At 39.5% G+C, this 15,196-nt stretch overlaps 1 protein-coding gene across 1 annotated transcript; it reads right to left on the reverse strand.

The window, feature by feature from the left end:
- Positions 1 to 31: 31 nt before the first annotated feature.
- fitm1.S (fat storage-inducing transmembrane protein 1 S homeolog) lies at positions 32 to 3,747 on the reverse strand. Its single transcript, XM_018243906.2, has 2 exons — positions 3,121 to 3,747; positions 32 to 1,177 (listed from the first exon to the last, which is right to left on the reverse strand). Exons 1-2 carry the CDS (start codon positions 3,312 to 3,314, stop codon positions 541 to 543), a joined length of 831 nt encoding a protein of 276 aa, XP_018099395.1. The 5' UTR covers positions 3,315 to 3,747; the 3' UTR covers positions 32 to 540.
- Between the last annotated feature and the right edge of the window lie 11,449 nt (positions 3,748 to 15,196).

Genomic DNA, 15,196 nt, shown 5'->3' on the forward strand with positions numbered 1-15,196 from the left:
TATAAAAAAAGTGAACAATAAGAACTCAAAATTATAATTCAGTGATATATTTGTAGTATATCCATTTAAGGGTTATGGCGCAATGAGAGTTTTGATCACTGACAGCACCAGAATCCTGAGTTGAATATGAAGTTTTTAATTAGGTATCTTTGCATAGGTGGGAAATCCTCAAAGAAGGAAAGCATATACACCACCAAATGAACCAGAATGCATCTTTTTTGCAAGACTACTTGAAAAGTTGCTCTGTTAAAGAATAATTCTTCTTCTCCTACTATCTATCCTGACAGATTAACAAGTAAAAATGTGGCTTAGGCCTTATTCTCAATGACCTGATTGAATCGCTGAGTAAAATGGCACAATTTGTCAGAACAGATAGCAAAGTGGGTTGTGGTCTATAGGTATTTAGTGATGACATGAGAATTCCAAGCATTGTAGTGTAAGGCACTGCTATATCTGAAAAGCTTAGTATATAGTACTCCATTTAACAAGGAGCATATGCCAGTTGAATAGGTTGAATAGGTGCAGAATCCATTTGAAATGTCATTGCAAACTTCCTTCTGAGTCCAGACTTTTCCTGACTCCACTCACTTTAGGGAACATTCCATGACCAGGAAGACCTGGTGAATAAAATGTACGGTACCATACTCGATAAGTCAAGTGCCAACACAGAGTGCCAGCTGCAGCTCCAACCACACATTGTGTGTAGCTAGGAGCATACAGTGCAGTAGACACCAATAGTAAGTTATACAATCCCATAAGGCTGGCATTCAACAGGAAGACTAGACGTAGTGATGTGCTAGCTGGGTAGCCTCTTCGTAGATACCGTACAAATACAGCTAGCTCATCTGCCATTGACAAGCTGCATAGCGTGAGAGTAAAAGTTTGAGGGGATATGTGGTAACCTTGCCACTGGTGCCCCTCGGCTTGACAGCTTGCTCTGTCAATTAGTTTTGTTAAGAGAAGTGTACCAGGTGGTAGAGGCTGGTGACAGGAACCAGTTAAGTCCTCCAGCAGCTGGAAGAGGAGGGGTATCCCTTGACATAATGCTGTACCAACACCCAATCTTGTAAGGTGCATTGCAGTGAGGAATGGTCGGCCAGTGGAGACAAATGACACCAACAGAACAAATCCAGATAACAGAAGAAACGTCCAGCCACAGGAGCAATGTACAAACTTCCTGTGGGAACAATTAGAATGCAAGCTTTTAATACAACATGTAAATGAGGGTGTATTGAAAATAAATTAAATAGGGGATTGAGGATGTAGAAGGGTTCCAATGCAAGTGAAAAAAACCTGTGTAGAGGGGAGTGAAGAAAATGAGGAATGAAGATTCTGAAATGGCAACAGAGCCTAACAATGCTTAATTCAGGGATGCAAACATACATTTCCAAAGAATAATTTATAAGATACATACAAAGTATAGTTGTGGGCTTCAAACTACAAAAAAGTAGCCATAGAAAAACTGGACGAAGTTCAGAAAGGAATAGCGGGAACAGGGAGGCAGTGCAAGTGATATCATGATATCTTCTGAGGCTAGAGTGAGGAACTAAATAGTTTACTAAATATTTATGCCTGGCATCCAGGGTGATTACTTTTGTAACTCCTTCATTTCATGCTCTTTTGCTAGAAATCACCAGCCTTTCAAAGTAAATTATAATCACCATAATGTCAAGTGACAGGCGAATATCGCTCAAAAATAATGCAAGGCCTGTTTTTGAACAATGCTTATTTGTCATTAGATAATAAACCTTGTCATTTCCATTCACTTTGAATGGCAGGTGATGTCTAGCATTTGTGGCCCATTCAAGGAGTGGAAAAAAGTGTAAGAAATTGTGTTCCATAAACTGTCAATTTTGTCATTGCTCTTTATGTTTTAGGTACATATGTGCACATTTATTGTGAGCACATTAGTATACACTAAAGCAAAGATTGTCAGAAATGTCAGTGATGGGTTTCATTGATGGAAACTGTACAGTTACAGCAATGTAATTCTACTGAGCCTGATGATAAAATAGTGTCCTGGGCTGCCATGGTACAGCATAGTTTAATAAAATTTAAAAAAAAAAATAATAACCATGCAGCTACACTATGTCATCCTGGCATCAAGGCTATGGTATGTTTTAATGGGTCTATTGGGTTGACAGGGACATATGCATGCACTGTATTCATTACACTATGTTACATCCAGAGGACATAATAAGCAGCCAGTCACTCTGAGATTTTACTCTGTTTCTATTCAATACACAGTGAAAGCATGCTCACACCCACTGAATGTTTATGCTGTTTTATTTTCCCTTATTTTAGCTGTACAAGTGTGTGGAAATATTGTAGCTAAATATACTATAAGAATAATGGACCTCTAGATTAGCACAGTGAATGTTTTTCTTTATATGGTGGGGGGGGGGGCTGGAAGGGAACACTCACATTGGACGGTTTTATGATTCAGAATTGGATTTCCAGGGTCCAAGGACATTTACACTTATGAGTAAAATGTGTTTTAGTTTTCCAATGTTAGTCTTGAATACCTTCCAGACTAGAAGCTTGTATTTTCATAGCTGTGACTATTATAATAACCTTTTGTACAAAGCATACTGAATTGGTTCTCTCTGGTTCCAAAACATTTCAGAACATCTATTTAGCTGACTTTACCCCCAGTGTTAATGGTGCCGTGTTATTAGTAAATTAGCCACAATATGCGATGAAGTAGGTTTTGCAGCAGGACACTGGCAACAGAATGCCAGGATATATATCAGGTTCAGGCATGGGACCTATTATCCAGAATGCTGAGGACCTGGGATTTTCCAGAAAATGGATCTTTCCTCCATACCTTAACTCTACTAGAAAATCATGTAAACATTAAATAGACCTAATGAGCTGGCTTTGATTCCATTAAGGATAAATTATATCTTAGTTTGAAGTACAAGGTACTGTTATATTATTACAGAGAGAAAGGAAATCTTTTTTAAAATTTTTGATTAGTTTATTATAATGGAGTCTATGGGAGACAGCCTTTACGTAATTCAGAGAATTCTGAATAAAGGGTTTCCGGATAACGTATCCCATACCGTATAGCTATTCACGGACTTTTAGATCAGAACACAAATATATATATATACTTACACATTGAAGAAGTTGTTGCTGTTGGAGAAGATGCTTCTAGGGTTGCTAAGTCCTTGCAGAAGTGGGGCCAGACTGACCAGCGCTGCTAGCAGTAAATGATATCCTCTCCTCACACACACACTGCCCACCACACGGGCACACACCTCTGAACATAAACTCACCAGGGCACACAAACAGTTGGTCAGAGAAATCATCCTTGGGTCCAAAGTGTATATTGGAAAAGGAAACTTGCAGGAAAAGTGCTAGTGAAGTGGCTAGAGAGAACACAGAGACAGTGGGAAATGGCAGGCAAGACAGATTCTGATTTTTGCTGGGGGAAAGAGAACAAGCTAGACAAAGGTAGCTAAAATACAAAAAGAAACTGGGCTAGAGTAGAGGGGTTAACAGAGGAGTCACAGAACAATTCTGGAAAGATCAACCCATTGAGAGCGACTGGAAGAAACAAGAGCAAGACATGAGAACATGGAGACAGACACACATTAAATGAGAAAAGCCATCCAGCATAGGCACTTTTCCAGAACAGCTGCCATCCTGTCCTTCACCCCCTGAGAAGGACGGCTCCAGTCCCCTCCCCCTATCAGCTGTTGAGTCCCTCACATATGGTACCAGGACCCCATCCCTATGACAGATGCTGTCACTCCTTGTAGCATAAAGTCACACTCTGTTATCTGCTAAAGTATTTATCCAGTTCAGACATGGTTAGTATTTGGCAGTCATACATTAGGAAAATGAGGAGAGCAATCCAGAAGCAGAATTTCTGCTGCAAAGTGTTTTATTGCTTACTACCAAATACACAACATGTTTCAGGCTTTATCACACTTGAAATTACACACTTTATCACACGTTATCACACTTGAAATTGAAATCCTGCTGCTGGATTTCTCTCCTCAATTTCCTAATTCATGGCTACATTGAAGACCAGCGGTAAGGTCTAAGAGGATAGAAGCACCGCAGCATCTATACTTGGGTAGTGAGCTGGAGTACTCTGTTTTTGGTATTTGACAGTCATATACATATTGTGATGGCAAAACTCCCACAATTACTTCTAAAACAACACAAAGTTGCCTCCTGCATTATATAACTTTGTATACCATGCCCTGTAGCTTATGCTTGGCTTCATTTAAAGAGGCACTGTATTTTGCCCCATTTCATAGGTCTGTACAGATTTCTGTACCAGTAACACAAGTCTAGTGTACTTCTCTAGAATACCGCTCTTACACAGGCTCTGTATAGATCTCTTTAAGCTCATCATACATGACCTGTATGAACTACTAGTAAACCCCGTAACACAAACCCTATACAACTCACTGGTATATAATATCCCCAGGCTAGTTTAGTAAAGAGTCTGGAGGGACCCATCAAATGTTCTCTATAATCTATAGAAGGTGCCAGTCACAAAGCTTCTGCTGGATACCTCAGATCTCCAAGGGCTAGTCCACACGGGGAGATAGCGACGCGTTTGCGGTCGCGGCGACAAAGCGCCGCAACAGTCTCCGCGACCGGCGCAGGCGACAGTTTTGTATGGGCGCCTATGTAAAAACGCCTGTGCTAACCACACGAGGCGATGCGCTTTTCAACAGTCGCCTGAAAATGCCTCGCCAGGCTTTTTTAATGAAAAAGAAATCTATCTCCAATATACTTTAATTTTAAAAATGTGTACAGTTTTTAGAAGAAACCAGACTGTATGCAGTGAAATTCCCCCTCTGACAGCTGCGGATTGAAACTTCAGACGGTCCCTAACTGCTCTGCAGGGAAGCAATCATACTTTAAAACATCAGTGGGAGCCCCCCCCCACCTTACTTCCCAGAACTTGAGCAGCTTTGTTTGTTTCCCTGTAGATATTTGTATCCGCAGACCCAGTGCAGTCTGCATATTCTGATTATTAATCAGTCTTGCTGTATTGGTTTCTATGGCAGATATTATTTGACTTGTGCTGTTTTGATAATTTATGACAATCCCTAAGTTTAGCCTCCCAACTGACGCTCAGACCACACTGAGCATGTGTGTAGTCTTGGTCTTGCAAAGTTGGTTTAACAGTTAAGAGATGATGACCCCCTGTGGCCAACTTTGAAAACATAAATAATTTGTTTAATTAGGCTTCTGGTGCGGTAAGTTAATATTTATGTTAATTATACAAAATTCAGCATTTCTAGCATTCTATTTTAGACTTTAGTTGCTCTTTAAAGGCTTACTCACAGCCTGATTTCAGGCAAACAAACTGTGGTTAAAATGAGATGTAGTACTTCGATAGTATAGTAGCAATATTATCTTTTGAATTCTTCTGAAGTCTCCAGCAAGTTCTGAATGTCTAATGTCAGGACTCAGGGGGTCAAGTACAGATTGCGCAAGCGCAGGTGGGCGCTCACGCTGGTGTATTGACGGCTGCGCCAATTGCTTATGGGCGCATGCACATTAACGCACGCGCACGTTCGGACGCAGGCACACGTTCTGATGTGTTGTTATCTTCGTGGGCTCATCGGCACTCCTGCTAGTCCTCATCTGGGATCGCTCTGCCTCATCTCCAGGACGCAGCTCAGTGGGAAGCATGGGGGAGGCTAATAGCTTCAGACTCACTGTGATATCGGACAGTCCAGTTTGTTCAGGCGCACCAAAAATAGTGTAAAGTCTTGCATCCACATCAGTAAGAGTGAGTGAATATTAGTATAATTAGTATAATACGTTTTGTGTCAGAGCATAGAAAATGCGTAGGTTTATATTAGTGACAGCACAAGGCGGATGTAAAGTGTTTTTTACATTACTGCAGGGCAGTTTCCTTAACAACCTAGCAGATAATATGACTATGGTAAGGCTACGGACACGCAGTCTGTTGTCAGCCTGTGTATTTTGCAGGCTGAGAGAAGCAGATCTGCTCAGTGCCCCGGACTGCACACAGGCTGGTTGGATTCAAATCAATGGAGCAGGGGCACTGAGCAGATCTGCTTCTTTCGGCCTGCAAAAATATGCAGCCTGACAATAGCATGTGTGTCCATAGCCTAAGGAGAGGAAGCTTCTCTATATTTCCAATCATCTATCTTTGATAATACTAGCCTAATATATGTTTGGTTCTCCCATTATCTTCCACCATAAACTAGTCCCAATGCTTTGTGAGTTTTTTTTACATATCTTACCCACAGAGCTGCTCACAAGCTTGTTGTCCCATGGATGCCAGTTTACATCTCTCACACATGCTTTGTGATTTGTCAGTTTCTTCCCTATCTGACCCATTAACAAATCATAAACTGAGAAAGAGGAGAGAAAAAAGAAAAGAGTGGAATTTCAAGCTGCACCAAACAAAACACAGTTGCCACATCATGTGTGTTCTCTTAATCCATGCACATGCACCTGTGTACCACTGTACACAAACTGCTGGCCAGTGCTATATGCAGGAGAGAAGCAGACGCCAGGCAGACGTTTCTTCCTGAGAGCTAGAAGAATAAAACATCCACAAAAAAGCTGTTATGCAACAAGAAGGGGAAGCCAGAATTGAACCCCACAACAATGCCTTGTGGCTGCTAATACAGTGCTAGCAACTAGAGGGCAACAGTATTTAGATTTCACCACAACTGCTACTGGATAATAATAATAAACAAAACTGAATGAGCAATGCAGGAGGAAAGAACAAGCTGCAGACCAACCGCCAATTTTGGGAATGCACTCTACAGTGAACTGCTTTGAGACCATAAGTGTGAAATATGCCTGTATGAAGCGGAGTTTCAGTAAGTTATTTCTTAATAAAGACTTAGCGATTTAAAAGTTTAATATGTCTTTATGGGGTTTTTTTTCGTTCTACACTAACAAACTTTTTAATGAAAAAAATTGATGTTACTGGTCCTTTAATGCACATTCTACACGAGGTGTAGTGGCCTTTTGGGCAGCAGAGGCAGGAGCAATCCATTCTTTTGTCTGCATGTTCTGCAAAATAAATAATCATCATAATTGGTTCCCTCCCTATTTTTACTTGATTGCTTGGGTATAACCCATATGTTTTTTTTTCTATGTTGACAGGGGGGTGGCCAGGAAAAAAGAAAATAAATATCATACTTACAGAAATTTTCTTTTCCTGGCCATCCTCCCCGTCAACATATTGACTACCGTGAGCCAGAAGGGGGAGGGCTTTATAGGTAAAATTTACTGTTTCTTCTGTCTAGGCTGGGAGTAGCAGGCGTTAACCCATCAGTTTTTTCTATATTGATGGGGAGGATGGCCAGGAAAAGAAAAGAAAGTATGATATTAGTTTTCTTTTTTGTGAAGCAAACCTGCCTTTTTTGCACTTTTCCCACTATGTGGGGTATTGTGCAAATAGCAACAAACCTCCAGGAAGAGTCTCATAGGTGTTCCTACACTCAACTTGCGTATGATTCATTAGGAATTCTTTTGCTTCATTATACATTTTATAAAGGGTCCTTTTATAAAATTTATAATGAAGCAATAGAATTCTTAATGAATCAGATGCAAGTTGAGTGTAGGAACACCTATGAGACTCTTCCTGGAGGTTTGCTGCTATTTGAACTAGCCACACTGGGGATGACTTTGACGTAGTTGGCCAGCTAAAATATATTGCAATATATGGGCAAACAATCCCTGTTTTGTTTAAAGGGTAAGGCATTTTTAAGTAGCTTTAGGCACAAAATGTTTCAATGTGATGCTTAATAAATTAAGCATGATAGAGTCCTCTAGTGACCAAACAGAGGTAACACATTATAGAGCCAAAAACTTCTCTATATTCATGCTATAATAAATATATATATTTATTGTAACATTAAAATACATTTCAGTTACCCCACATGAAGCCTAACGCATTTCATGCTTACCCAGCATGCTATTCTAAGCACTTATCCACTTGTCATAGGCAATCTCAAAAGACAATCGCATGTCTCCATGTACATATATATACATTTCGAAATAAACCCTCCCATAAATTAAGACCAATCGTGTTTGAGCCAGGTCATTATTGCATCAACACCTTGTTAAGGTGTTCCAGACCCGCCCACTCAGCTATAAAATAACTTCACTTATCTGATTCTAATTAATCCATGTTAAACAATATAAATAGCAATATGTATCAAAAGCAAATTACTTCATACAAAACAAGTCACATCAAATATAAAACAACCCTTATGGTAACCATATCTCTAAGTGGAATATCCAATATACCTCTTTTTTATGTAGCATGGTCAGAATATCTCCTCCTCTAATACCTGTTTTCACCTGTTCAATCACTTGTACTGGAAAATATCTTAAATCTGTATTATTACATTCCAACTGTCTAGTGACATTGGTTTTGTTGCAGTATTTAATATTACTAATTTTATTTATATGTTCTCTAATACTTTCTTTTAGAGACCACATGCTACAACCCACATATTGTTTATTGCAGTTATTGCAGTTTATTATATAAATGACAATTTACAAATTGTTTGATACTATGTGTTTTGTTTGTTACTGTAGATTTATATTCCTGGGAAACTTGCAAAAATTTACAGGTGATACATCGTTGCTCCCACATTTATGAAAACCCTTACATTTTAGTAAATGGGCCTGCTTTTCTGTCTGTTATATATAGACTTGGTGTAGATCCCCCTCTGTTTTGGGGTATAATGTGAAATGTGGGTATAGTTAAGTTTATCCTACTTTATTTTCGTGAGAATAGTAAACGAGTCTGGTACTGGATTTATCCTGCCAAACATTCTGGAAGTATTATACATTTGTACATACATCATGATGCTTGTTGTGTGGAGGCAACTAGCTGGAAGTTTGAAAAAGCCAGGGAATGGCTACTGTAAATGTATAGACTTGGACTCAGCCCAATTTAGTACCTTACCCTCATCAAAAAAACTTTACTTATTTAATTAAAAATGATGCCGATGACCACTTATAAGCTAATGTGTCACAATCTTCACTATGAATGGAAGTACAAATTGGAGAGGTCATCATTGCAGCTCACTAACAGATACATATTCACTCTCTTTAAAAGAAAGGGAGATAAAATGACTACAGCCTTCAGTTCTGCACTGTTTTTTAAATCCAAAGAAAGAAAGATTGTTCTGAGGGGAAATAATCAGTTTCACTAAGCTTGTTTGTTGTCTTCTCATGTTCTTTTATAATGATGCTTCTATCTCTGTCGTGCCTACATGTTTAAGCAGCACCTCTCAGGAATTCTTCTTCTTTAAGGGTAAGGCCAGACAAGGAGATTCGGGGAGATTTTGTCGCCTGGCGACTTATCGCCACGTCTTTTGCGTGACTATCTCCCCGAACTGCCTCAGCGTCTTTTCCCCATAGGCTACAGCGCAAAATCGCCTGCGCTAATGCACATGCTGCGATGCGTTTTCAATAGTTGCCCAAAGTTGCAATTTTGGGCGACTATTGAAAATGCATTGCCGCGTGTGCATTAGCGCAGGCGATTTTGCGCTGTAGCCTATGGGGAAAAGACGCTGAGGCAGTTCGGCCAGATAGTCGTGCAAAAGACATGGAGATAAGTCGCCAGTCGACAAAATCTCCACGAATCTCCTCATCTGGCCTTACCCTAAAAGAACAGTAACACAAAAAATAAAATTATTTTAAAGTTATGTTTTTGCTTCACAAACACTACTATATAAATATGCTGCTGTGTAGCCATGCTACATGCTACTTAGCATATAACAGACAAGCTCTGTAACAGAATATAATGGGACTCTACATAGTACATCTGTTATCTGCTGTGTGTAACCTGTGCTTTGAATGGCTGGCCCCATGGCTACACAGCAGCTTATTTATATAAACTATAGCTGTCTTTCTAAAGCAAACACATCATTTTTATCAATGCATAATGACAGTACATATATGTTAATTACTTTAAAATACTTTTAATTTTGGTATTACTGTTCCTTTAAGATCAGTACTAGATAGCACTAGTGGCGCTTACAGTGTGAGTTCCCCCTCACATTTACAGAACACACACAATTTCTTCAGGAATATGCACAGCATTTCAGGGTTGCAATCCACCCTGTGTGCACATTGACAGTGAGTTGCCTGCACATATTGTTGTTAATGTACTATATGTGGCATTTAACGCATACATTTAGCTCAAATTGCCTATTGTCAGGATACTCTGCTGCCTAAAGCACAGGGGCGATCCTGGCCCCCCCTCCCCCGGGAAATTCGCTCTTCAAGTACCAGGAGCAGCATTTTTGCTGCCCCTGGTACCTAGTGGGGCGCTGCCGCCTGAGGCGACAGCCTCAACTCGCCTCATTGGCGAAGCACCCCTGCTAAAGCATCCTCCTCTGTGCTTCAATTAAACCACACAACCTTCACATGAAAACTGCTTATAAGACCAGGTGTTGTCTACCCGTGTTCATTGGATTAGATTATCCGTAAGTAAGAGGTTTTAAAATTTGACTAATGACCAATACTGCTTTGGCCCTCCTGAACATACAGCCATTCATGTCCGTCTAATGGCAACATAGGATTGATTTTGGACACAGAAATACACACAATCTTTTTAAACATGAAGTGTGGCACTATCCTTAGCTTAGCTAAGATTCCAAGAACATTTGTTACAAGTAATGCTTTAACAGATTTTTAAGGGTGATATGAAAAACAGGTTGTAATTAATTATCTGAATTGGCATTGATAAAACATAGGGCTACAAAATCTTTCTTTGGACCATGTAATAGAGTAATTTACAGCATGTGGGGAAAGAAAATATGGGTAGCTAAACAAAAAATATTGAGAAACAGGTGGTGTCCTGCACAACAGTACACAGTGTTACCAGACTGTTTCTATTGGGGATCAGGCCCAAGTGCATTTAAGCTGCACAAGCTTGGAGAATAACCAGAGCTGCAAGAGCACTGCTGGTTACGGTGTGCCGATATCCTTTCTTCCACTTGGAAAAAAGTAGGAAAAAAACTTGCACTTACAAGATGGATCTCTGAGGTTACACACGACCTATAGTTAGAAGTTATGGTTATAGTCGGTCAAGGAGCAATAGCGAGGCTCAGGGTATATATTGTGCAGTTTCCACTCCAACAAGAAGTAGTGGGGTTAGGACCCTGTGGTGAGTACACCACTAGTTCAGGGACTCAGTGGATGAGGTGAGGACCAGTGAGGGCGCCAAGACCCAAGACCCCAAGCTGATTATTCCAAGGCATGAAGCTATACTCTCTGGGAGGATTTTGCCCCAGGAGGTGTTTATCCTAACTGTGCTATTTTACCTGCTAAAGAAGGGATCCTGTTACCATTACTCTGATTGGCATCAAAGTGCCTGTGAATGCCTTTATTGCAACTATTCTTTGTAAATAAACAATTTATTTTGCTGCAAGAGTCATCTCTGTGATTGGATCCTTTGCTGCACTGAACTACACCAGGTACCGGGAGTTGCAGGGAGTTAAGCCTGGTCACACAGAGCCATAATACACTGCAAAAAGCACACTCAAGGGTGGGCTACATAGTATTGTCTTCCTTTAAAACATTTTAATTTTTTTGGTGTTACAGTTCCTTTAATGTTACTGGTACAGCATGGCATCTTAAAGCTTTAAAAAATATTGGGCCCAGTACAGCTCCCCCTGTAATATCCATATTATATCCATATTACTGTGATTTGTACAGTTCAAGTGTGTATAGAGGGTAATGGTCAGTCTGTTTTTTTTCTTTCTTTTCGTATCCACAACAGTTTAACATCCACAAAGCACAACATTGGCTTCTGTCACTTGGTGGCACTGTCACAACACTGACTTTTGTACTCTGCTAAAGTATGTAACCTCTTATAATAGTTATACTGATAAGCAACTATATTGCCTTACAGTTTAGTAAATGCCTTTGTCCTCTCATTTTGATATGATTTTAACAGTGCTGTTATCCACAATAATATAGATGAGGACACTAGCTTTTTTTTGCCAAGCAAAGAAGTAAAATAGCTGATTACGCTTTCCTCGATGGACACATTTGAATCTTTTCTCTGCAAGTTTATGTGGCCAAGAAAACTGCTAGCCATTCTTTTGAACTCTAGTTATTTATTAACAATTCCTTCCCTAGTACAAGGATCTACAGAAATTGTTGACTAAAGCAAATTTCACTGCTTTGGTTAGTGATTAAAAAAATTATAGAAAGGCAAGCGTTAATCACTGTTCAGCAGTGTCTGTGACTTGGAACAAATTTATTCAGAAGAGCTGAATGAACTAATTCCATGGTCAAAACTCCTATACCAATGCTTAGTTGCCAGACCGTAGGTGGTTTTTGATAGATGAGCTGTCTTTATCCATTTATATAGGTAAATGGCAGAATTGATCAGATCAGGTAGCTTTCGCAAAACAGACAATAGAAAATATGAAAGTGCATTTAATAATCATCATAGTCCCATACACATAAGGAAAACAGCCAACATGGTTGACCATACTGCTAAGAATGCTGAGAGTAAAGGTTGCTGAGAAAGTTGACTTGGCCACTACAGATGGAGTCAGAAAGTTACTGGTCCGTGTATGGAGTCTTCTCGATTGCTTGCCTAACCACAATCTTTCCAAAATTGTCAGGTTAAACAATTCTGCATCAGTGAGTTGATTTGGCTTGCCTGCATCTGGGGAATGGTGGCATAGGCTTCCATTAGGATCCCTTTGTTGGGCCAGATCAATTAAGCACACTTCGGCCTAGTGTGATGACAGCTAAATCTGGGAAAGATCTCAGCTTGCTGTACATCTGTTTAAAACTGGCTTCAGGTGAATTTCCAATAACTGTTTGCAAACTGATTATACTAGTTCCTATGTTATACACATAAAAGACAGACATGTTAAAATGCTATTAAGTGTCAGACGCTCTACTCCTTGTGTAGCTGCAAGTATACTCCAGAGGTGCTTAAATTGTTTGTCACTTGGAAGACACTATTAAAGTCGCAAAGAGCAAAACAATTCGCACCAATAAGACTAAAAATCCACATCTCGCAATGTAATATTGTTCCTTAAACTGTTATTGCATTGCGAATTTTGATTGCGCACTCTTAAGAAGTGCTTGAAGGTCTTTTGGAGCAAACATAACGACTTTTTCAGTAAGAAGTTTTATTACATTGACTGTGCATTGGTGCAAACTATAATATATATATATATATGTCAGTGAGATTACTTGTGAATAGATACACTGGGGTCATTTACCAAGAACAGGGCAGTGAGCAAAATGCAAACAATGGGCACAATCCACCAGTTTTTGCATTTTGTACACTGGCTTTCACTTCCTTGAAATTGCTGCACCTCTATAAGCTCAATTGTAGAGTACAGTGAACTTTGTTTCCCCCCATGAATACAGCATTATCTGTATTCAGCAGATTATATTAATGAGGGGCTAGAGGCATATAGGTGCCGCCCCGCTTCTACCTTGCTAGTCATTCAAGTGCACAAGTTAGGGAGCAATGGCAGATGCAGGCTGAAATGGGTCCCTGAACTTCTGCCCTATGGTAGGCAGTGATGATAGGGTTGGCCTCCTTTTCTCTTTACGCATTATCTGGTGTGAGGTGTAGATCAAAGCCAATCTCTGCACTCTTCCACTTCTTAATACTCTTGCAATTCTTACCAGGGCCATTGTAATTGAGCTCTACTGACACTCTTGCATTCTGGGGGGGGGGGGTATTTTGGCACTAGTCAGAGGGTTTAATAGATGGGTAGCAGAAAGGGGCTGTCCTAAAGCCAACAATGAACATAAATTCTGTATATGCCAATAAATATAATGCTAGTTATTTGATATTCCATCCATTATATTCCATCTAATAAAAGTGATGCATGGTGATGCAATGTATTTAGGTAGTAATGTAATTTAGCTACATGTCATCAGGGATACAATGATCTAATAATGGTATTTAAACACTGTATTTTGATTTACACTAAATGCTGGTTTGCTTATTTGTGGTATTATGCAAAAATTACAGTTACCAATATTAAATTCTGGACAACAGAAACGTGGCATATATTAAAGGGGTGGTTCACCATCAAACAACCAGCTGTTTTTAGATAGATCACCAGAAATAATGACTTTTTCCAATTACTTTCTATTTGTCACCATTCTTTAATATTGAAGTGTAAAGTATCATTTTTCACCTTCTAAAGCAGCTCTGGGAGGGGGGGTCGCCGACCCTGTAAACTGTTATAAATTGATACATTTCTTATCTTTGTCCCGGCTGAGCAGAATCTCTGGGTTTCATTACAGGCAGCTGTTAGAATTGATACAATAGTTGCTAATACTCCAGAAATGCTGCTGAGAAATGTATCAACTAAATGTTGCAAAACTGTAACAGTTCAGAATCTGCGCCTGAATTACTGAATGGCCAGACTCAAACACCAGAGACATTCAACTTTAAACTTAGATTTTGGAAAAACAGTAAAAAATAAATAATGGAAAGTAATTGAAAAAAGTCTTTATTTCTGGGGAACAATCTGAAAACAACTGAACTGAAAAATGTTTTTGGAAGGTGAACAACCCCTTTGAGGATTTAAATTTCCCCATTGAATGTGGCCTTCTGTATCATTCAAGATTGCCCTTACAGTGCCGAGTAACTGTGGAAGAGGTGCTGGACTGGTGCAGTAGAGAAACAGTCCTGAACTATATGTTTCATATACAACTTGCTCTGTGCACGAACAGTTTAAAGCAAAAAAATAAAAACACCAAGGCTGCGACAATGTCCTGAGGAGTTGTGTATGAACTATGTAACATTTGAACCAAGGTTATTGCAGGAATATTCTCCTCTTGCGATATGTGGAAGTTGTCATAAATTGCCTTATTTAGGATTATAGCTAAAGTAAGACTCTGTTGCACAAGTCCAGTAAAGTGTGCTGCACTGACATCTTACTTACCTTTCCCATGCTCCATCACAGACCTATGGGCTGATTTATCAAAGGTTGAATTGAAAATTCAAATTTCACATTTTTTTATGACCAATACGGTCAAATTCGACTAGGGAATTGTTAAAATTCAATTCGAGTTTTTGAAAAAATTTGAATTCTAAATTTATCATAGTCAGGCCCTTTAAGAACAGAAATTAGACTATTCTCCACCTAAAACCTGCCGAATTGCTGTTTTAGTCAACAGAAGACGTCCTGGGATCAATTTGGAGTTGTTTGCATTC

The sequence above is a fragment of the Xenopus laevis genome, chromosome 1S, assembly GCF_017654675.1.
Source record: "Xenopus laevis strain J_2021 chromosome 1S, Xenopus_laevis_v10.1, whole genome shotgun sequence".
Classification (NCBI taxonomy): Eukaryota; Metazoa; Chordata; class Amphibia; order Anura; family Pipidae; genus Xenopus; species Xenopus laevis.

What these genes read in the sequence shown, in the direction of transcription:
- fitm1.S (XM_018243906.2), bottom strand. Translation starts at nt 3,314, where the DNA reads ATGATTTCTCTGACCAACTGTTTGTGTGCCCTGGTGAGTTTATGTTCA. An exon ending in AGCAACAACTTCTTCAATGT is followed by an intron (nt 1,178 to 3,120) that starts GTAAGTATATAT and finishes TTGTTCCCACAG; the next exon opens with GAAGTTTGTACATTGCTCCT.